Source organism: Anser anser, assembly GCF_964211835.1.
Source record: "Anser anser genome assembly, chromosome: Z".
In the NCBI taxonomy this organism is placed as follows: domain Eukaryota; kingdom Metazoa; phylum Chordata; class Aves; order Anseriformes; family Anatidae; genus Anser; species Anser anser.
In genome coordinates, this window is record NC_139723.1 from 52,199,125 (window position 1) to 52,219,847 (window position 20,723).

The 20,723-nt window shown below is 35.1% G+C and overlaps 1 protein-coding gene across 6 annotated transcripts in view; it reads right to left on the reverse strand.

The window, feature by feature from the left end:
* The window catches only part of CNTLN (centlein), a 207,505-nt gene that overhangs the window by 99,415 nt on the left and 87,367 nt on the right, over positions 1 to 20,723 (reverse strand). For 5 of the 6 annotated variants that reach the window (XM_083818994.1, XM_083818991.1, XM_083818995.1 and 2 more), the window contains 4 exons: positions 17,560 to 17,733; positions 10,904 to 11,029; positions 5,647 to 5,768; positions 2,763 to 2,888 (listed from right to left, as the gene is read on the reverse strand). In XM_083818994.1, the coding sequence (XP_083675120.1) occupies positions 2,763 to 2,888; positions 5,647 to 5,768; positions 10,904 to 11,029; positions 17,560 to 17,733 (548 nt within the window). The remainder of the gene's footprint in view (positions 1 to 2,762; positions 2,889 to 5,646; positions 5,769 to 10,903; positions 11,030 to 17,559; positions 17,734 to 20,723) is intronic. The other variant, XM_083818992.1, reaches the window with a different exon arrangement.

Consider the following 20,723-nt stretch of genomic DNA (forward strand, 5'->3'; position numbering starts at 1 on the left):
AATCAGAAAGTAAAATATAGAAGTAACAATGCCATATATTCTCCCTCAACATTCTCCAATACCTAACCCTGATATTAGGCGTTCAGAACTTCATGGAAATCAAAATTTCAAATATTTTTAAAAACAGGTGTTTAAATTTAAGTCCTAAAATCCCTATTTGTTTATCTGTGTTAGTGTCCAGCTTGAAACGTAGATAGCGTGTAACAGCTTACAGGACAATCAAAGCAATACCTGCCTGTGATGAGAAGAAAACTTAATAAAAAGAAGGACCTAACGGAATGTAGCAACTCACACAAAGTCTTTTCACCAACTTCAACAAGATTTGGAATTAGGCACTATCTACCAGAATAAGTGACTTCCCAAGCAGTTTCCATTTTTCTTAACTAATAAACAGATTTCATAACTTACAAGCTGATTGGTTACAGTATGCGTGGTTCAGAGCCTCGAACACATGAATGAGCTTCCATGGGTTTTACTACAAATCTATTTTCAGAGCAATGCATACAAATTAAAGACATTTTACTCTGTTGTTCTACCTCTAGAAGGGGCAGAGAAATAACGGAAATCTTTACAAGAAAAACAAAGAAACAAGTAACTGATTTGCTGTTTTCCTAACATTCACGGCCTATTCATGGCCATAAATTACATCCATTTAAAATTAAAACACTCAAAAGAAGATCCCCACACACTCTTCTTAACTAATGCTTAGTTGGGTTCTAAATCAACTTAAGTTAACAATATGTAGAGTCTATCTAACTAAGAATATCCATAAAAACTATGGACTAACCTGATTTGCTTACATTGCTTCTAAAATCACTCATTTAAGTTACTGGTGCAACTCTGTAGAACACATCCTTTAGCCACAGAGCTTAAGAAAGAACACATGTAATGTGAAGAAGCCCTGTGTAGAGATCTACAAAGTACAGTAACTTCAGTATTGACTTTCTTAAGAAAGTGAGTTCAGATCTTTAAATGCTAACTTGCTTCAACAAATTAAAGACAAACATTGTTAGAGATGGATGTTTAAGACACATCAAAAAAATAATAGGAATTATGTCTTCCTTCCTTACTTGAACTAAACAATTAACCACATTGCCAATAAAAAGGAAAAAGTACCTAACCCCACATAAATACTTCATCTTAATGATCACAATGGTGCACTGGCTTCTTACAAAGTACTATGCATAACTAGAATAACTCACTTTGATTTAAAATTCCTAAATTTCAAAGAGCTCAGCTATTTCCTTGCACTGTGTCACCACAAGCCACTGTGATCTGCAGTGTACCAGGCATAAGTGTGTTCCCCACACACGTGACTACACATGAGCTCTAGAAAAACAGTTCAACCATACTGACTTCAGGGTGCAGGGTATTGTATGCACAATACACACACAATCACTGTTTCATAGCTTTATGTGAAAAGGAGAGGTTTATGTTATTGCTTCTGAGTTATTGCTGCTTGTGGTGCTTGTGTTGTTCAGGGATGGGAGAATTACAACAGCAATTACATGTATGGCAAGAAAGTGCTCTTTCCTACATAAAAATCAAAATAAACAAAGCAGTACATATGAAAATTTGTTGTTCCAAACCAGCAAAGATGTGACAATTAAGTGACAAGGACAGGTACACAATTATAACTACAGGATGAAAGCACACTCCATGCAACAGAACCACTGACAACATTGTATGTAATATGCTGAAACAGCTCATGGGCAACACAAGGACTTACATACTACAAAACATTTTGCTGCTGTTGAAATTCTGTGATAGCAGCCTTCATGGTATCTCCACAAAATTGGTTTGTATCGTGACCCATTGGGAAAACATATTTTCTTTAATGCTGACAAAACCAAAATCTGAATAGAAGTTTCTACAATGTATGATTATTAAAAAAAATAAAAAAATAAAAAAAAAATCAACTTGACTTACAGAAAGTGTTAAATAGCAGCAAAGAGCTAATTATACCATACTAACTTCCTTTTGTCTAGTATAAAAGGACGTTTTCTTACTTTGCCTGGCTGAGTATAATAGCCTATGAATTATGAGATCAAAGCAGCAAACTGTATGTTTTCTAAAGTAAGAGTTTCCTTCACCAAGTTTTACACTTACTGCAGCTAAAAGAGCTGTGTGAAGGGATCAGCACTAAACCCAAAGGACAGGCTATGCACAGCAAGAAAGAGAGCAACTCCCTCGTGCCTTCTGCAGGTCACTACCAAGGACCATGTTAGCAGATCCACACCAGACCCTTAACAGGCAGCTCTGCTGCTACCAGTAATTAGCTTGGACAGCTCTGGCTCCAGGAGTAGCAGCAAGGCTACACCATAATGAGCTCAGCTGGGATTAGCAGGACAGGGCAGGGAACCAAGAGAGCTGAGGCATTCTGCATTGCGTATGTATCACAGAGATCAAACAAGGATGGTTGGCTAGGTTATCCCCTCACCACCTCATTCCAAAAATGAAGCACGGCAGTGTGTAAAACACAGGCTAATGAAGAGCGACACCTCCAACAGATGAGAGCCACATTAATTAACACAATCCCTAGATCATGGAATACAGTTTCTGTTAGTGCTAGCAAACTTGTAACTTGTCACTGATTTAAGAGGAAAAAAAGAAACGATGTTTTCGTTTCTGCTTTTGGTAGAAGACGGTTTTATCTCAGAATTTTGCAAGAAATTCCTTTTATGTGGCCTGCAAGACACAACCTTCAGAAAAAAATAGCAGCATGTTTCCTTATGTAAACACCATTTAAGAAACAAACTCACTTTTCAATCAATAGCTTTTTGTGTTCCCTTTTGAAAAAAGCCAGTTCGTTCCATACAGCATCAGAATCCTCCTGACAAAGCTGGCGGGGGTCTGCACGCTGGTATCTGCTTTTACTGCTTGCAGTCCTGTTTGTGAGTGAAAAGAGTTTGTTTGTTTTAAAATATATACATGTGTTAGGATTACAGTAACAAAAACATCCCTGCTTTCAGAAAGTATAGATTCTAAACTGTGGCATCTACAGAATACAAATCTTGTTGGACGAATGGAGTCATACAGTCTGTGAAACATGACATCTTAAATGTGGTATTATATAAAAGTTCAATTAAGTAGTTTCAGACAGAAATCTTAGTATGGCAGCAGCGCTCTCAGCTGTGATGTGGTAGAGCAGTGGCACTTGCATTCATTCTGTCAACATTCCTTAAAATACTGGGAGGAGAAAGCAAAAGGTGAACCCATCACCCAATTTCTTGCGAAAAAATGGAGAGACACCAGCTCTCCTAATGTCCCCACAAACAATCTGGAATTTCTATTAATAGTCAAACTGTCGACCTACTGCCTAATAAAAAATAAGGAAAAAGCGTACAGAACTTAAAAGAACAGAAGAAGCAAATGAAAGTATTTCACAAATTTTCTTTCAGTTTAATATTTTCAATGTTTATTAAAATGCAAAAGATAAAAAATATTAAAAACACATCCATTAATTTCAAACAGTCTGTAATTTAAATTTTTGTTGGGTACTGAAATTAACTCTCAGAGAACATGGTAACCTCATAAAGCCCCATCATCTTCGCAGTCACACGTGTCAGTGGAAGTTGTATGTACATTGACTGGTGGATCAGGTCCCATCAGCTGCCATCTAGATAAAAGACTCTAATCTATGAAGAATCAGAAAGAATGGGGTCCTCCATCACACAAAGGATCAGAAGTGCCACATAAGTACCCAATACTGATTTCTTAATGCACGATTTACATTACACCAGCAATATAAAGATTGTTGAGATGTCAAAATGAAAGTGTAAGGTGTAACAATTGACAGACTGTTTTTATTTGTGTCTTGGCTACTTTCCCCTGTTAGCATATCATATGACAGCTTCATAGAATCCTGTCCTGATGACAAAACTTAACAAAACCCCCTACATCTTATGGCGTCTTAATTATAAATGAAAAAAAATCAGATTAACAAATAAAGTTTTTTATATTACACTTTATCCAATACCTATTTTTTCCAAAGAGACTCCTGTCAGAACACAAGCTGGCCCCATTCATTTTGAACAGAAACGGAAGTTGTTTTTGTCTTTCTCCTTTTCCTTTCTCAGTGCTTCGCTATATGTCAAAGTTTGAATTTACTATCTTTAGGCTGAGTTTTGTACTTTTTCAGTTTTGGTCTATGAATCAGGAATGCCTACTTGGAATTCGGCACAGATATAAATGATTTCATTTCATAAGCATCTATCATCCAGTAAGTTTTCAGCTTGCACTGAAATTAAAATAGAGAGCTACAAGATGAAATCCTCCTTTTAATCCTAAATAAAGCAGACCTTTTTTTTCCTAGTTTACACAAATCTATTAGATATTTGTGCTTCAACATTTCAAAAAAAATTCTTGTGCTACCAATGCATGTAGCAGATTTGTACCTTACTTCATTTTCATCCAGATTTTTTTTCTCTTTAAAAGACAAATCATACTTAAGAGAATGCCACAGTACCACAAATGTACTCAAATGGGTCAAACAATTAGCTATATATGAGGAATAGTTTATTATTCACAATAGGACCATTTATGTCACACTGGACATCCTGAATGGCTATCAGTTTTACAGCAATTTCTGTGACTTTTTTTTTTTTGGCTAGATATACATTTTAAAAGTCTGTGTCAAGCTGAATAAGTATTTCTGTAGTTACTGAAAGACTTTTTTCTAGTAAAAAAGAATTATTTCTAGTAAAAACCTACAGCTTAGTATACACATATTATAGGTTCGATTTTGCTTGCTGAACTCCTACTAAAGCCACTAGGACATAAGGATCTGCTAACATTACTTTCTTGAAATATCGACTAAAAACTGTACTTCAGCAGTATTTGATAATTGAAGTGACAGAAATGTCCTTGTACCAATAAAAGTACGTGTTTACCAAAAAATCTTAACTTTATGCTAAGGACTTCAAAAAAAGAATATCTCCATAAAATGTTCACTGTTTTGTATAGAATTTAAGGGGAAATTACACATAGAATCTTCACTATTTAAATTTTGCTGTTGTAGACTTTTCATATTCTCTCTTTTTCCCATTCATAGATATATTACTGCAGTATTTCTGTAAAATGATCAGAAATAATTGATTTTATAATCATTTAACAGTTGAAAACATCTTGCTTTTCATGCATACATTCTTTTTTCACTGTTAAAAAAGGGATTTTAGGATTAGCTTCAGTTCATGTTTGAATCACTAAATGTTTCACACACAGGCTATTATTGCTTTATTGCTAAATGAACAAAATTATTTAAAAAAAAAACTGTTTGAAACATAAGGAACAACTGTTCCATTATAGAAAATTATAAACACACACAGTCAACAAATTAATCAGCTGGGGAATTAGACAAGCATAATCAGCAGGCACTAGCCAACCTTTGTCCAGTACTCAGACTCAAAATGAGATCCTAAATAAAATAAGTCAAAGTGTCAGTTCAAGACATTTTACTCTTGGTTACAACTGCATTTTTTCTCATATAGAGGTATACCACTTATTTTGCTCTAACATCAGATAGAGTCTTGATCACCACATAGCAGCCTCTTCCTTGAACTCAAATTCTCTTTTGAATGCCTATATAATAATTTTGTTCGGATTTCTTGTGTAAGGGAAATGTTTTTAATGAGCTATGTAACTTACCTACTATCACCTTCTTCCCATTGCTTTAATTGCTCTTTTAGTGCTCTGTAGTTGGTCTGTAACATCTGCAGCCTCTCTTTGCGTTTTTCATGGGCTGCTCTTAGCTCATCAGTTTCTTGAGTCTGTATAGCACCAAAAAGAAGCAATATTAGAGTTTGGCAAAATTTAAGAGACTTTCACATAGATGTCATAAAACAAAATTTCCATTTAAGTTACATTAAAAGCCTAAGAAATCTAAATAGAAAGATGAGGAATCACTGTCTCTGAGGTCACATGCAAATTTACTTTTTCTTATTGCTACTTTTAAGAAAGTGTGGCAAAAAAATACTTTTTTTCATGCTGCTGAGAAATTTTAGAAAATTTACTATCAGAATATCAGTGTTCATCTTGTGAATGCCTTTGTTTAATACACCTAAACATAGATTGATAAAGGATTGTTGGCATTATCTTTTCCTTTGAAGTAATTTTTTTCTTTTCCTTTTGTATGGAAAATAATCTGTGCATTTTGGAGGAAACCACTGGCTACGCTGAAGTCTAAATTAAAAAAAAAAAAGTCAATTTAAATGGCATCAGGATATCCTCAATTTTAATTTTTTTTTAATATAAATATATATAGACAAACCTACAACACCCAGACTTTGACCTCTAGCTATGCAACAAACAATAAAGATAAACAAAGTTTGCAATAGTTTTTATTAATCCAAATCTTCCTTTTAGAGAATGAAAAAATAAAGTACGCCTTGACTTATATAAAAGGATAACATAATGCAAGTTAGAAAAGAAAATAAAATATCATCAAATAATCATGTTTTCATAAATGCCAATACTGTGCTCTGGAAAAACAAAAAAAAAAAAAGAAAAAAAAAAGAACATTAAGACAATGACATTCCACAGTATGAAGCAAGTTGAATTCTGGCATACAATAGTAAAGAATTCACCAGACATTATCCTGTAATAAAATCTGTTCTCATTGCTGCATTTTCAGTTCAATGAGAATCCTTCTTGTAGAGTGACTACAGAACATGTTCCTTAATACCTACGTTAATCACAATACTTTATTTGTATGCATTTTATGCATGCTTATATGCAAGGGGGGCTTTCAGCATTAGCCAGTGTGTAAGATACACCAACAGTCAGAGCAATAAAAATTAAATCCCACCCTAAAAACATGGCAAGGGTTTCTACAGATGAGCTAACTATGGAATACTTACACTAAGCTTGGCTTCTAAAACATAGCCCAGTTTTCGTAATACATAAACAAAGCTGAAAAACATCAGCTAAAATTTCATATGCTACTGTACATGTAACAAAAAGATTTCTGTTAGTGACTCAAGCTACACTGAAAGTAGATTTAAGAATATAAACAGGTTCCGAAGTGTTATCATTATCATTAAATGCTTTTTCAATTTTTTTTATTATTATTTTTTCTCTCCTGAACAACCTCTAAACTAGATAAAATGATACATTTAGATTTAACTACGAAGTACCTTTAACCTGTTTTAAGTTGTTCATATAAATAATAGAATGATATTTTTTAAAAAGTCACGCAAATTGCAAAATGCAGATCAATTTATGACAAAGGATATACAGACTATTACCAAGCTTTGCTTGATGCTACAAGAGGAAATTTTGACAAGAATACAATTACAGATGTTGTGTTTTCAAGTGAAGTTCACAAATCCAACAATGTCAGAATAATGATCACAGAATCACATGATTCTGTGACCATTATTCTGACATTATTTGATGTTGCTAGTGAAAATTGATCAAGACTGGTAAGACACCGGGAAGTAGTATCTTTGGCATAAATCCTCAGAAGTTTATGTCAATGCCCTTTCAAGGGTGTAACCAAGTGCAGAATTTGGCCTTTCCTATTTATGAATTCACATTTTTCATTACTGCTTACCTGTTTCAAAATCTATTCCCTTACAGTTATACCCTCACCAGTTGCTCTGCTCTTGCAGAAACACAAAGTAGACAATTGTCCTAATTGCTCTCTTTTATTAAAGTACTATGGACTTCAGAACTTTTAAATAAATTTACTCTGTTATTTCTACAAGTTCAGTTAGTTCCATCTCTTTCTGACTGAATTATGTTACATTTTATAATAAATAGACTGTCTTGTGTACAGTCATCTATATAGTGATTGAAATGGGACTGAGTGATCATCTCTAGCAGTGGATCTCCAGGTTATTCTCTAGCTCTCCTCTGACATTCTATAATACTTCACATCAGATAATGAAAGACAAAAGTCCAGTCTGCAAAAGAAAGTACCCAACTGCTATTTACTCATCCTGTTATTTGCAGGGAGCTCAGATAAGCCAAAATATATATATATAGTTATATATATTCTAATTGTTATTTGAAAATGTTTCTTTAAATTACCTGTAACAACTTCTGTTAAAGTTGAGCTAAAATGGAATCAAAAAATATACTGCTTCAATTATTTGAATACTCAGGCTGAGAAGAAGTAAGGAAGCTGACAATTACAAAAATATTTTTTCCATAACTACTGATGTGCCAATACTATAATATTAATATATTTTCTGCATCTGAACACCCTCCAAAGAACAAGACTACATATGAAGTCAAAACTAAGTGTAATAGTGTGCCTTCTCTCACATAAATATGTATTAAGTTGGCCCTGAAGACTTTATCTACTTATTCTGGTTCTAATTCTGAGCAAAACTTTTGAACTTTAAACCAAAAAAAAAAAGTTAACATTTCAAGGAAGATTCTCCTATCGCTTTTGGTAACCTTCCCCCAAAGGTCAGGATATCTTCTGTAGACTATGCCAGGGATCACAGTTCTAGACACTAGAGAAGGAGATGGGATGTAAGAGAAGAGAAGGTTCTTAGCTCATTGAAATACCCAGCTTCTGGCAACCAAAATTCTACTCACTCCTTAAAGACAAACAATACACTGATGTACTTTGTGGGGACCAGCATTAGTACTAGCTTAACAATATGTCACACAAAATCCATCAAACACTCTTATTTACTTTGACATTCTCTTCCCTCAAGAAGGGTGAAAAAGAGGATGCTCTGCTACTTTTCAGTACATGCGGGAGTGCAGAAATGAAACAGATTCTGTACCAAAATTATGGACACTGAGGATTTACTTGATTGCCCTGTTTATATTAGCTACAAGGATAGAAAGAGCCAGCTTTCCTTGGTTAGAAATGAAGGAGAGGAGAACTGGAAAACCCTGGAATGGGACTTTGCCTTTTTCTGTTCCTTTGTAGTACCGACTGGGGCATCAACGGTGTTTATTTACTGTTACCAATTTTTCAGAAAGATGTATAAAATCACAATCTCATCTTCAGAATATGCATCATCAGTATGTTTGTTTGTAGATGTTTCTTCAATTTTTCTCAGCAAATGTATTTCAAGTAATTATATAGTCAGCTCTTGGCTTGAATAGGCAATAATGCAAGTGCTGTTTTCAAAAAAGCTGATCCCATGCATTATTCTTCACAGGAAGCAATGCCTGAGAGGAGACTAATATACAGAAAATATACAATACCAATCAAATTATTCTGATACTAATGGTGTGACAGCTGAATTTATTGCCATGCCAGCAATGGCCTCACTGAATTCAGAATGTACTGCCACAAGCGAGATAGTCTTTAAGACTTTTAAGTCTAAATCCTAGAACCACAGAATCACAGAATGGTTTGGGTTGGAAGGGACCTTAAAGACCATCCAGTTCCAACCCCCCTACCATGGGCAAGGACACCTCCCACCAAACCACATTGCTCAAAGCCCCATCCAGCCTGGCCTTGAGCACCTCCAGGGATGGGGCATCCACACCTCTGGGCAACCTGTGCCAGTGCAGCACCAGCCTCATGCGGAAGAATTTCTTCCTTATACCTAACCTAAAGCTCCCCTCTTTTAGTTTAAAGCCATTCCCCCTTGTCCTATTACTCCACCCCCTGACAAAGAGTCCCTCCCCAGCTTTCCTGTAGGCCCTCTTTAGGTACTGGAAGGCCGCTATAAGGTTTCCCTGGAGCCTTCTCTTCTCCAGGCTGAACAGCCCCAACTCCCTCAGTCTCTCTTCATAGGAGAGGTGCTCCAGCCTTCTCATCATCCTCATGGCTCTCCTCTGGACTCTCTCTAACAGGTCCATGTCCTTCTTGTGCTGGGAGCCCCAGAGTTGAGTGCAGGGCTCCAGGTGGGGTCTCATGAGAGCAGAGTAGATGGGGAGAATCACCTCCCTTGACCCATGGGCCACGCTTCTTTTGATGCATCTTTCATGTTCATATTTTCTGTGCATTAAGACTTTGGGTTAGATTCTCTCAGGTATACAGGGTGATAAACTTTTCAATTTGTGCTAAAATACAATCCATGCTTACCTTTTTTTGTAAAACTGACCTATCACAAGAGAATGAGGAAGAAGCTCAGGAATATGCTTTGTAAGGCTTCCTGATTTTTTCACCTGACATTTACCACAGCACATTCAATGTAACAAATTCTGCTTTAAATTACATGTACCGAATATATCTTTCATATTGCATACCTCTAAACATGAGTAACAACAACAACTGAAAAAATGAACGGAAGGTAAGAACAAATTTTAAATGATTGTAAATGTTTATGAAAATATGATTCAGCCAGAGTTTGGTTTTGTTCAACTACCTTGAGACAATATTCAGAGATGCAATTTGAAACCAGTAGGTCATTCAAAAGGTATTATTTAAAATAAAAAATAAACAAACAAAAATCTATACAATAGGGACAAAATAGGCAATTGTAATTTATGGTCAGTGAAGCTTTCCTACTAAGAAAGATTTTTTTCCAGCATTTGTTAGAACAACTTCTTCTGAGGCATAACTTTTAAGAGTACAAGGGGTAATATCTGTTCCAAATAATTGACTTCAGAATTTAAAATACTAGTTTCACAGTACAATAAAAAAAATAATAATTCCTTGTACTTTGTGCTTCACTTTATTTCTGTACAACCATATGAATTTCTTGAAATCTATAACCTTAGAAACAAATTTTGAAAATGTATTTAACAAGCACATATTATTGATGACATCTTGAAATTTAGGTTTTCATAGGACTGCAAGAGAATCAACATAAGATTCTCTGCAGTAAAGGAAAAATGAAAACTAATGGAGAATGCTCTCTTATGCTAACAGTCCATAACAATACATGGATTTTGCAGTTTTTAAATGCCTGTTTATTTTGGTATATCTTTATCTATGCAAGCTTATACCTAGAAGGTGTTTTATTTTTATTTTTTTAATGTTCACCTTTAACTGTAGGGTCTTCTCTAAGTTTTCAATCTTCCTTTCAGCTATTTTAAGCTTCCTTAGCTCCTCTGACTTTCTAAAAGAGCTCTTTGGGGACAGAGACCTTGAACGTTTCACAGGTGGTTCCTGGAGAATAAAACAAGGACATGGTTGAACTAGTTGGAACACCGGATTATGAAAGACATGCAGAATTAAAGAAGTAATTTTGAATACTAATAATGAATTATAAAAAAAAAAATCTGCATGGAATACCAGAGAAATAACAAGCAGAATTACCACAGCGCTACCACTAAAGGTTTCTCTGTGACTCGTTAATGAGAATATTCATTTACATTTACATTGTTTCTTTCAGAATAATGATGTCCCATTAGGGAAGACTAAAGGGTTATAGACTCAGAAATGCAAGAAACCTCATTACAAAGGAGGGGATAGAGGCTGGTCTAATTGCTCTATAAGGGTCCAAGGTTACACTTGATAGGACAACCAGAAACAAGAGGGAAAGGATTTTTTTCCCTTTGAAATAGTTTAACACACTGTGAAGTTGAAGGAACAATATGCTTGAGGAATATAAATACAACAGACAGTAGATCTTATACCATAATGACCATATGGTCATTAACTATAATGTGACTAACTAGAGACAAGAATATGTGTTTATATTATGTACAGCTTCATATAGCAATCTGGAGAAAGAATATGTGAAAGTAACACTTAAACCGGGCAGCTTTCTTGTTCATTCTATGTCATATGTCCTTATGGCAAAGAAAGAAAGACCTCATCAAATTACTTTCAGATTTTCTGAATAACTTTGGTTAAGGACAGAGAATTACTAACACTTGCTTAGCACCTATAAGATAAAATGCTATTACATAAGTACATGAAGTCAAATAAAAACTTCATACAATTGCAATTGTTGTTGTTGCATGTTGCCATTTTCTCTTTAAAATAACTGTTTTACAACAACAGGAATTCAGGTTAAAGTCTTCTTGAATACTATATATTTCAACACTTTTATTATTCTATTACATAAATTTAATGTTAAAGATAATCTTATGTAGGAACTGGCATTTTTTTTCTCTGACCACTATCTATAAGTATTAAATGTTTACAAGACACTGTACTTCCACTTCAAATTGCATGCATTTCAAAAAAGGGAGAAAACGAAAGTATCATGAAATAACAGAAAATAAAAGTATCAAATATTTAAGAATTTAAATATTGCCAAGATGCCTGTTGTTTTGGATTTCAGTTTCTTTTGCTTCTGAAATAAGCCTCAATGATCAGAAAAGAAAAAAAAAAAAAAAAGTGCAATGCCAGGAAAGAATTTTAGTACAACATACAAACTGAATGTCAAAAGGTGTATTTTGCATATTCATGTCAGTTCCTTGATATAACAGAAGAAACTAAAAGGAGGTTTTAATGAACATTTACAACAGTATTTCCAAATTTATTGTTTTATATTTTCTGTATAACATTGTAGTGACTAAGAGTCATTCTTCTTGAAATAGTAAGACTACTAATTTTTTTTTTTCTAATAATTCTGGTGGAGATACCCAAAAATTCATTTAATAGATGCTGATATTAATCACTAATGCTATTAACAATGCACAAAATCAGATCAATCTCTTTCAAGTGTCTGAAGTGCAACACCTCAAGATCAACATATCAAAAAATGTAACCACCTTCAAAGTCCCAAATTTCTTGAATAAAGCCAATACTTGAAATAGAACTATCTATCAGATTTCTTAATCACTGCATACCCATATTAACTTTCCCTAAAAAAATGAAGAACACTATTTTTGAAGAAATGGTAAATTAAAAGTTAAACTTTACAGTTATACATACAGAAGAATTGGAAAATATTTCTCTGAAATAAGGAATACAAAGCCAAAGTATTGCATCCTTTGTCAAAGAAGAGGACGACAAAGAGAAAGAACTGGACCAACCATCACCAGACTCCTAAGGGAAACTACTAGAAGAAACGCTAGAAGGGATGGAGAAAAGAGGAAAAAATATCTAAAAACGTGAGCTTCACAGTCTTGCTGCTTTAATCAAAGGTATGATACAGTGAGTCTAACCATTTTTCTTTAATATAACAGATTTTCTAGATAGCTACCTGGGACTGTGCTGTGAATCTTTTCCACAATTGAAATACAGGGCCAAGATATGGAAAATAAAACTAAAATTCGAAGCATTGATAGACATGGAAATACTGCTCTCTGAGAACAGGTGTGATCAGGGATGTGCATTAAGAAACATGATATTCTTTTAACATGTTCTTATCTGTTTAGTGATCAGACTACAGGTCTGTGGAGAGAAGGGGCTGGGGCTGGGCTTCACAGCTGCACATAGGTAGTCTGAAGGCAATCTTTGCTAAGAAGGCAGTTAAATTTTCCTACCAAGACAGAAAAGACTGTGTAGTAAAGTACACTGTAATTTGATTGCCTGGGGCTGCTGCAAAACTCAATTTGAAAGATGGCATCTGTAATATTCTTCTCACAACTGAAAACTTTGCTGTTGCTGCTGCTGTCAAGCTTAGGCATTTAATTTTTAATTCCATCCTCAAATTCCACAGTAAATTTAGACACATCTGTATTAAAAATATTCACAATTGTAATGTGTTAAACATTTTCTAAAAGTTTAGGAGTAACAACACTCATTTTTTTGAGAAAAAAATTTTAAGCCCAGCCAGTCAAGGGAAGCAAAAGGTTTTCCATTTTATGATCCTAGAACATGTTTACAAAAGACTAAAACAAACAGAAACAAACATGATTTGTAATATTAGTGAATATGAAACTGTGATAGAAGATATAATGTAAAGAAATGACTGATAAGTGGATGTGACACATACACATTAACTGATAACAGAAGTACAGGAATGAGAAAAAGCAAAGATTTTTTCTTTTTTAAACAATCTCCTATTACCAGAGCTGGTATGATGTGGTACCACCATGGGAAGAGGGTGGGAACAGTCAAGTTTTTGAATTTAAGAAGTTTTGTGTTGGAGTCACAAGACAAGCCAAAAAAAAAAAAAAAACCAGAGAAGTTCAGCAAGAAATGCCTTGAACTTTTCTGTAACGCTCAGATCAATGTCTGCCAAGATACAGCACTGAAGACAGTGGGCAGAAATCTTAATGTTTTTTATCAGTTGATAAAACTGAGAAACATTGTTGAAGCTGAGCCAGAGGCTGACGGAGTAAAAGATATAGGGCTTTTTTAGGAGAGGAAAAATGGCAAATTCTTGATTCACTATGTATCAACAGGAACTTTATCAGTATTTCAAGTTAACTCATGCCTTTTAAGAGATCTATTGTACCTTGAAATTATACAAATACTTAGAGGAATGCTGTAGAATGTATATCAATAAAAAACAATTATAACTCCCATGTATCATGCAATGGCAAGTTTTAGAACTATTTAGTGGTATTTAAAAGCTTAGCTACAAAAAATAAAAAATAAAAATAAATAAAAACCCTCAAGGGCTGTATTACTGAATTGGCTAGCAAGAATATGGATGGCTGATTAATCAGGTAACAGAAATCATAGCTCACAAAGTTAAGAAGTTTTAGTTCCAAAAGGAGCTCTGTGAAGATCAAGCAACTAGCTTTTAATTCTTCATAGAAAATGGCAAGCAGCTATTCCACTTTCAACAGAGGTTGAACAGTGTGGGTTACAACTGACTGTAAGTTTGCACTTAACATAAAAATGACACTATACGCGCACATTTAAGAAAGCTTTGAACCACCACGTCATTTGCCTTGCAGAGCAAGTTGTTTCTATTACTCTATACTACAGCAGGCATGAGATTTGGATTTCTGCAGTGACGGTGTTCTACACTAGCTTATACATGTGTATACATCCATGCATTCTGCAGAATCAAACATAGGCGTAGGTATACAGATACATGGCCCTACATCCCAATTTATCAAACTAGTGCAAGTTTCTCTTTTGTCCTGAGGCCTTTTTTCTTTTATTAACACCTTTCCAATTATTTTTTTTTTTCAAAATGTTTGGCTTTTTAGAGCAGAAAGGAATCAAAACATTCTCTTTCTGATCAGAAGTCATTCCATGCATATTTGTTCTTTGAATCCTGGGAATACATACAAATAAGAGGAGATGAAGGGTTAAAATGACAGAGTCTTTGTTAAGCCAAAAAAATCATCCTGGTAAAAAAAATGAATTGTATATCCAACATATTCTTCCTGCTAATAACTTTTTTCCTGAGTAGTTTGTCATAAAAGGCTGAACAACAAGGTAACGGAAAGATATTCTACTGCAGTGGAACCTCAACAAAGACAGCAATACTGATTTGTATTTTATACCTATATTTTGTGATCCTAAAGCCAGAACGTTTCTACAGTTTTCCTTACCATCTTGCCTAAATATAAAGGGCTTTGTCAACTTATTTCCCAAAAGTTTTAATACAGACTGCATGGACACATGAAAAAGTGTACATATCAAACAACGTATTGAAAGAGCATGGCTGGAGCCACATACTGAACGAGGAAAAGGTTCTCTACAACAGGATTTTAAAGTTGGTGCTTAGCTGTACTTAAGAGTTTAGTTGCTTTATTCCTGATACAGCGATCAGTTCACAACAAAAAAAGCACACTTTTACTTTACTCCAAGGAAACACATAATGACACTGTAGTGAGTTAACCTTGCCTAAGGGCTTAACACCCACCTAGTCACTTGCTCACTCCCCTCAGTGACAGGGGGAAAAATAGAATGAAAATGCCCATGGAGTTACATAAAGAAATAGAGATTGGCTACCATTCACAGTCACGGCCAAAACAGACTTGACTTGATGAAATTTAATTTAATTTATCACCACTTAAAATAGATCTGGGTAGTAAGAAATAAAGACAAATTGAAACAAGACTTTCTCCCCCTGTCACATCACAGGCTCCACTGCACTCCTTCACTCTTGACTCCTCCATCTCCCACTGAACAGTGCAGAAGGGAAGTTTGTTGGAACTCTTGTTTTCCATAAAAATCTCAGTCACAACCTTTTTGAGCATTGTGTGTGAGATGGTGGATAACGGCCTGCTTTGCTGTTCTCTGCTGCTCCTTCCTCCCCACACGTTTCCCTGCTCCTGAGTGAGGCCTCCACAGGCCACAACTCCTGTGAGGAGAAACTGCTCCAGTGTCAGATCCCCGCCATGGGCTGCAGCGTGGATATCTACCATAGTGGTCCCCTCTGTGGGATGCAGGCAAATACCACCCTAGTGCCTGCAGCACCTGTTCCTGCTCTTTCTCCGACCTTGGTGTTCACAGAGCTCTTTCTCACCTTTTTTTTCTTCACTCGTCACTGCCTGTGCAGCGTTTTGCCTTTTCTTAAATCCACTTCCCCCGAGGCGCCAGCCAAAGCTGCAGGGCCCGGCCATGCCCTGTGGTGGGGCCGCTGGACCCGGCCATGTCCAGCACGGGGCAGCCCCGGCCGCGCCTCAGAGGAGGCCCCAGCAGACACCACCAGTGCCTGGGCACCTGCACCCGGTACGGACATGCAAAAAGAAAGTCAATCATAGTAGAATATGGTGGTAAAAATACTCTGAGTTAGCTATTTAATGAAAAGGAAAGGAAAACTAGGTAATCTGGACAGTTTCAGCAACAGTGTTTCTCTTAAATAGCCCTATGAAGTAGAGCCCATATTTCAAAAACTATGAGATCCACTGCTTCTTCATGGACATCAAACATTAAACTTTAAGTGCTCTAATACAAATATTCTAAAATATAGCTTTTCCCAAAAATAACATGCACTACAAGATGTTCAGGCAGAACAAGCCATACAGTTTTTAAAGGGAACAATATGAGATGCTAAGCATAAGAAATACATGAGTTTTCCAAGGCAGTAAATCGATGGTCTACTCCTGCAGACTACTTATACCACAGAAGCATGCTCCTATTTGCTTCCTTCCTACAGAAACCTATTTCAAGTTTTCCATATTCCAAATTTCCATACTCATACCACAATCAAACAGAGAATTTATATGGGGAAGAGACTGAACACACTCACAAACATAATGACTTAGGTTTATTTCGTAAGTCAATTTAAGTCACAGAATTGTTTACAGATTTTTTCAGTAGCTTCAGTTTGCAAATGTTACCTGGTGCTTAAATTTAGTGGCAAGTTATCTCGAAAGAAGCAGACCAGCATTATGCAGAGTTTAAAAAATGTTGAAAGTATGCACTTCAAAAGTACATCATTACTATTCTTCACAGAAAGAAAATTAAAAAAGTGCTATATCATATTTTAAAAATAAAGATTTTGAAAAATAAAATCTGTTTCATTTATAAAATCATAATAACTGTTTATATTCCTCCCATTTTTCTTCTAGGGAACAATGGTCATTCTAGTAAACACAACAAAATAGCTGATAAATATTCATTTTAAGAAACCTACAAAGAATTTAGCTTTCAAATATTTCATTTAATTAAGAATCCCTTATTCAGTATTTAATAAGGTAAAACTTTCTACTCCCAACAGCTATTTTAACAAGTCTTTGGCAGATAACACAAGAACCATTCAAACAAGCTTCCAGAATTATAAACAGCATCAACAGATATTAAAATTATTATCTGGACCCTTGAGCAAAAATGTTTGGCTTTACCAGCCTTACTTAGACACAAATACACAAGACAATACACTATCCTACCTTATGCTTTCGTCCAGTCCTTACATCGTTGCTTTCCAGAGTTTCCGTAGTATACAAATTATGCTCTGCTAGGCTAAGACTTGTTTTTTTCAATTTTTCCTGTAAAAGCTCAATTTCAGATTTCTGCATGGTGATAAGACACTCTAGCTCACTTAAGGAAGGCTGTTGAAATACCTAGAAAGTGATAGAACAGGTTGGTTATATTAGTAACAATAAAATCAGAGGCATAACAAATAAATAAAACTGCCCAGAGAAACATATTACCGATACCACAGGGAATGTGAGACCTGTAAATAACTCTGCCTTTGAAGATGCGTTATGAATTCAAAATCAAAACTTGATTCCTAAGTGTTAACTAAACATTTTCAAAACAACAATATCATATTTTCCAAATTCAAATTTGCACTCTTAAAAAGTTGCTTTATATGGACATTTCTTCTGCAGCAACTTGTTCTACTATACTATTGTATTTCAAAATCTCAAGACAATGTTAACTCCTAGACTTGTTTTCAGTTAAATGTCCGTTTGATAGGTATAACTGGCCCTATCAAATAGATAAAAAATAATTCTGTCAGCATATTCTGTCAGTACGGATTTTTTTAATTAGAAACTGCCTCAGAAAGATACCTTTTTAACATAAATCTACATAACCTGTATCCATGATGCTCATACACTTAGCACGTGTGTTGTGGTCAAACTGAAAACTTACAGAAAAGATCAATATCAATCCTAGATCACAGTGTTATTCAAGACAGATATGTAATTTCATGAAGCTATTAAATTCCAGCACCCTTCCCTGTCATCAATCAGTTCATACTAATTCCTTGGCATGATGCAATACTGCCATACACTGCTCACCTTCAGCATGAGGTGAAGCCTTTTCAGACCAACAGGTATTTTCATAGGTATCAGATATCTTTAAAGCATAACCCCAATGTCCAATAGAGGACTCTATGTGTGTACAAATGGCTAAAAGTGTTTGAGTTACCACGCTTGATAAATTATTTATTGTCAGCTGAGTTTTCATTACTGCCTGTGATCACACCCCACTCCCTCACAACCAGAAGGCAATACGTTGTTAGTTTTGCACAGACAATATTAATCTATCTGTTGTAGTCTATGGCAATCACAAAGGGAAATGTATTAGCTCAAAACTCCTTCACAGTGCTTTAAGGCTGGCGACAGACATTCACCTTGCAAACAGCTGTGCCAGACAAAGATAATATAATTCCCAGATGGTCAACACAACCAGGCAGTTGGAGGTTAGCACCCCAACACTTCTGCTGAAAAGGATAATGTAAAGCCCCTCCCTACTTTATTATAGGAATAGAAGGGCATATGATTTTAAAAAGTCAATGCAACTGTCTTGAGCCGACCCAGCTGACCTTGTATTGCACTGACTAGGGCAAACTCATGAAAACTCTATTGCCAGCAGTGCTCTCATCAAAGACAATCAGCTATGAAACAGTAAAATCTTCAATCAACAAAGCTCAATCCAGAAGAAAACTTCCTCGAGACTGACTAGAAGTTTTATTTTACACATACTTTCCCTGAGTAGACAGGTTCTGACAACCTGACTTGGTGGCAATGTTTTGAACATATCCTGAAGACAAATACTCATTTCAGCTGAGAAGAAAATATTAGGTGCAATTATCATCTTTTCCTACTCTTTCAAATACTGGAATGCACAACCAGCTGTTACTAACATAAACCAGGTGGGTATGATGAAAAGATCAGAAAAGGCAGTGTAAAAAAGGTTAAGCAAACCAAATGATTTCAAAATTCAGGCCAATTGAAGAAGAAATAGCAAGGTCCAAAGTTGATTAAAATCACACTGCTAGCAAACAAACACTCTAGTAAGCTTAGCATTTGACAGAAACAGAGTAACAGACATAGTTATTTGACTTCCTGCTATGCAGAATATGAAACTTTTCATAAACATAACTTTTCATAAACTCACAGTTTCCACAAATAAACCCAAATTAGAATTACCAAGCACTTTTGTCAACAAAAGTGTAACCCTTTAAACAGCAAAAAAGCACAGGAATGTTGTCAAAGAATAAAAGTTGTCCATGCTTTGATGACTGTTCCTTAAATAATTTCTGTTACTCATTTTGCATAATTTAGGCCATATGTAGTTCCAAACAGATGTAATTTCCAGCAATGATCAGCCTAAGACCAGTCTATATCAAAAATTTGAACCAAAAATTTGGTACTGTGTAAAATGGATGGGAAAAAGAAACAACCTAAAGGACAGAAATAGTGCCAACTGGTATGGGAAATTTCTTTATATTTCAGTTATATGCTTTTTTCTTAACTGACCTTTGTTCTTTCTTATTTAGAAAGACATACACCTACTAATATGTCCAATTTTATTGATTTCTCAGCCAAAAGTAAAAAAAAAAAGTAAAAATCTAAATGCAATGCAAGCTGTATTTACATTATAACTAAATAACTATGTATTTACATAATAACTAAAGATGAAATCTACAGTTTCAGTCTGCTATAGGCATTTTAATTCATATTGTCCAGGACTACATTTTTAAGAGCCTAGAACTGTTAAATGTTGCTGATTTTTGAGCTACAATAATTACACAATTTAACTAATGATTAACTTCATACTGTTTCATTTATCTTTAGTTTCCTCTTTCAAAAATGAAATGCACTGTTTTGTGAAATGTAAATCCATATACGAATCACAGAATAGATCAAATCCTTGCTCCTACATGTCAATCAAGTTCTGCAACTGACTTTAATAGGACCAGTCGAGGAACAGGGTTCCTGCTTGCTTTTGTTTAGTTTTGTTTTCCCCTATCCACTTCTTCTCCTAGAATATAGCTCTAGAAATTACCACACAGTGATACTTATGTAAAGTTGAAATACTGTAAAGGCACAGTTTCTAGTAAAGGTCTTACAACAGTCTTTGCGCACATGCTACATGTACATCTTGGAAAGCTAAAACCAACAAAACCAGATTTTAACTTATATTTCCAATAAGCCTGTGGTTTTACTCTCAAAATGTTCAGCAGATCACTTTTACCAACACAGAAATTACTATACGGTTTGTGTCTACATACCTGAAACCCTGCTTAATTTTTTGTATGTACATGAGGTTTCTTTAGTTTCAGGAATTTGAAGAACTCAGACCGTAACTAAAGAGGTCT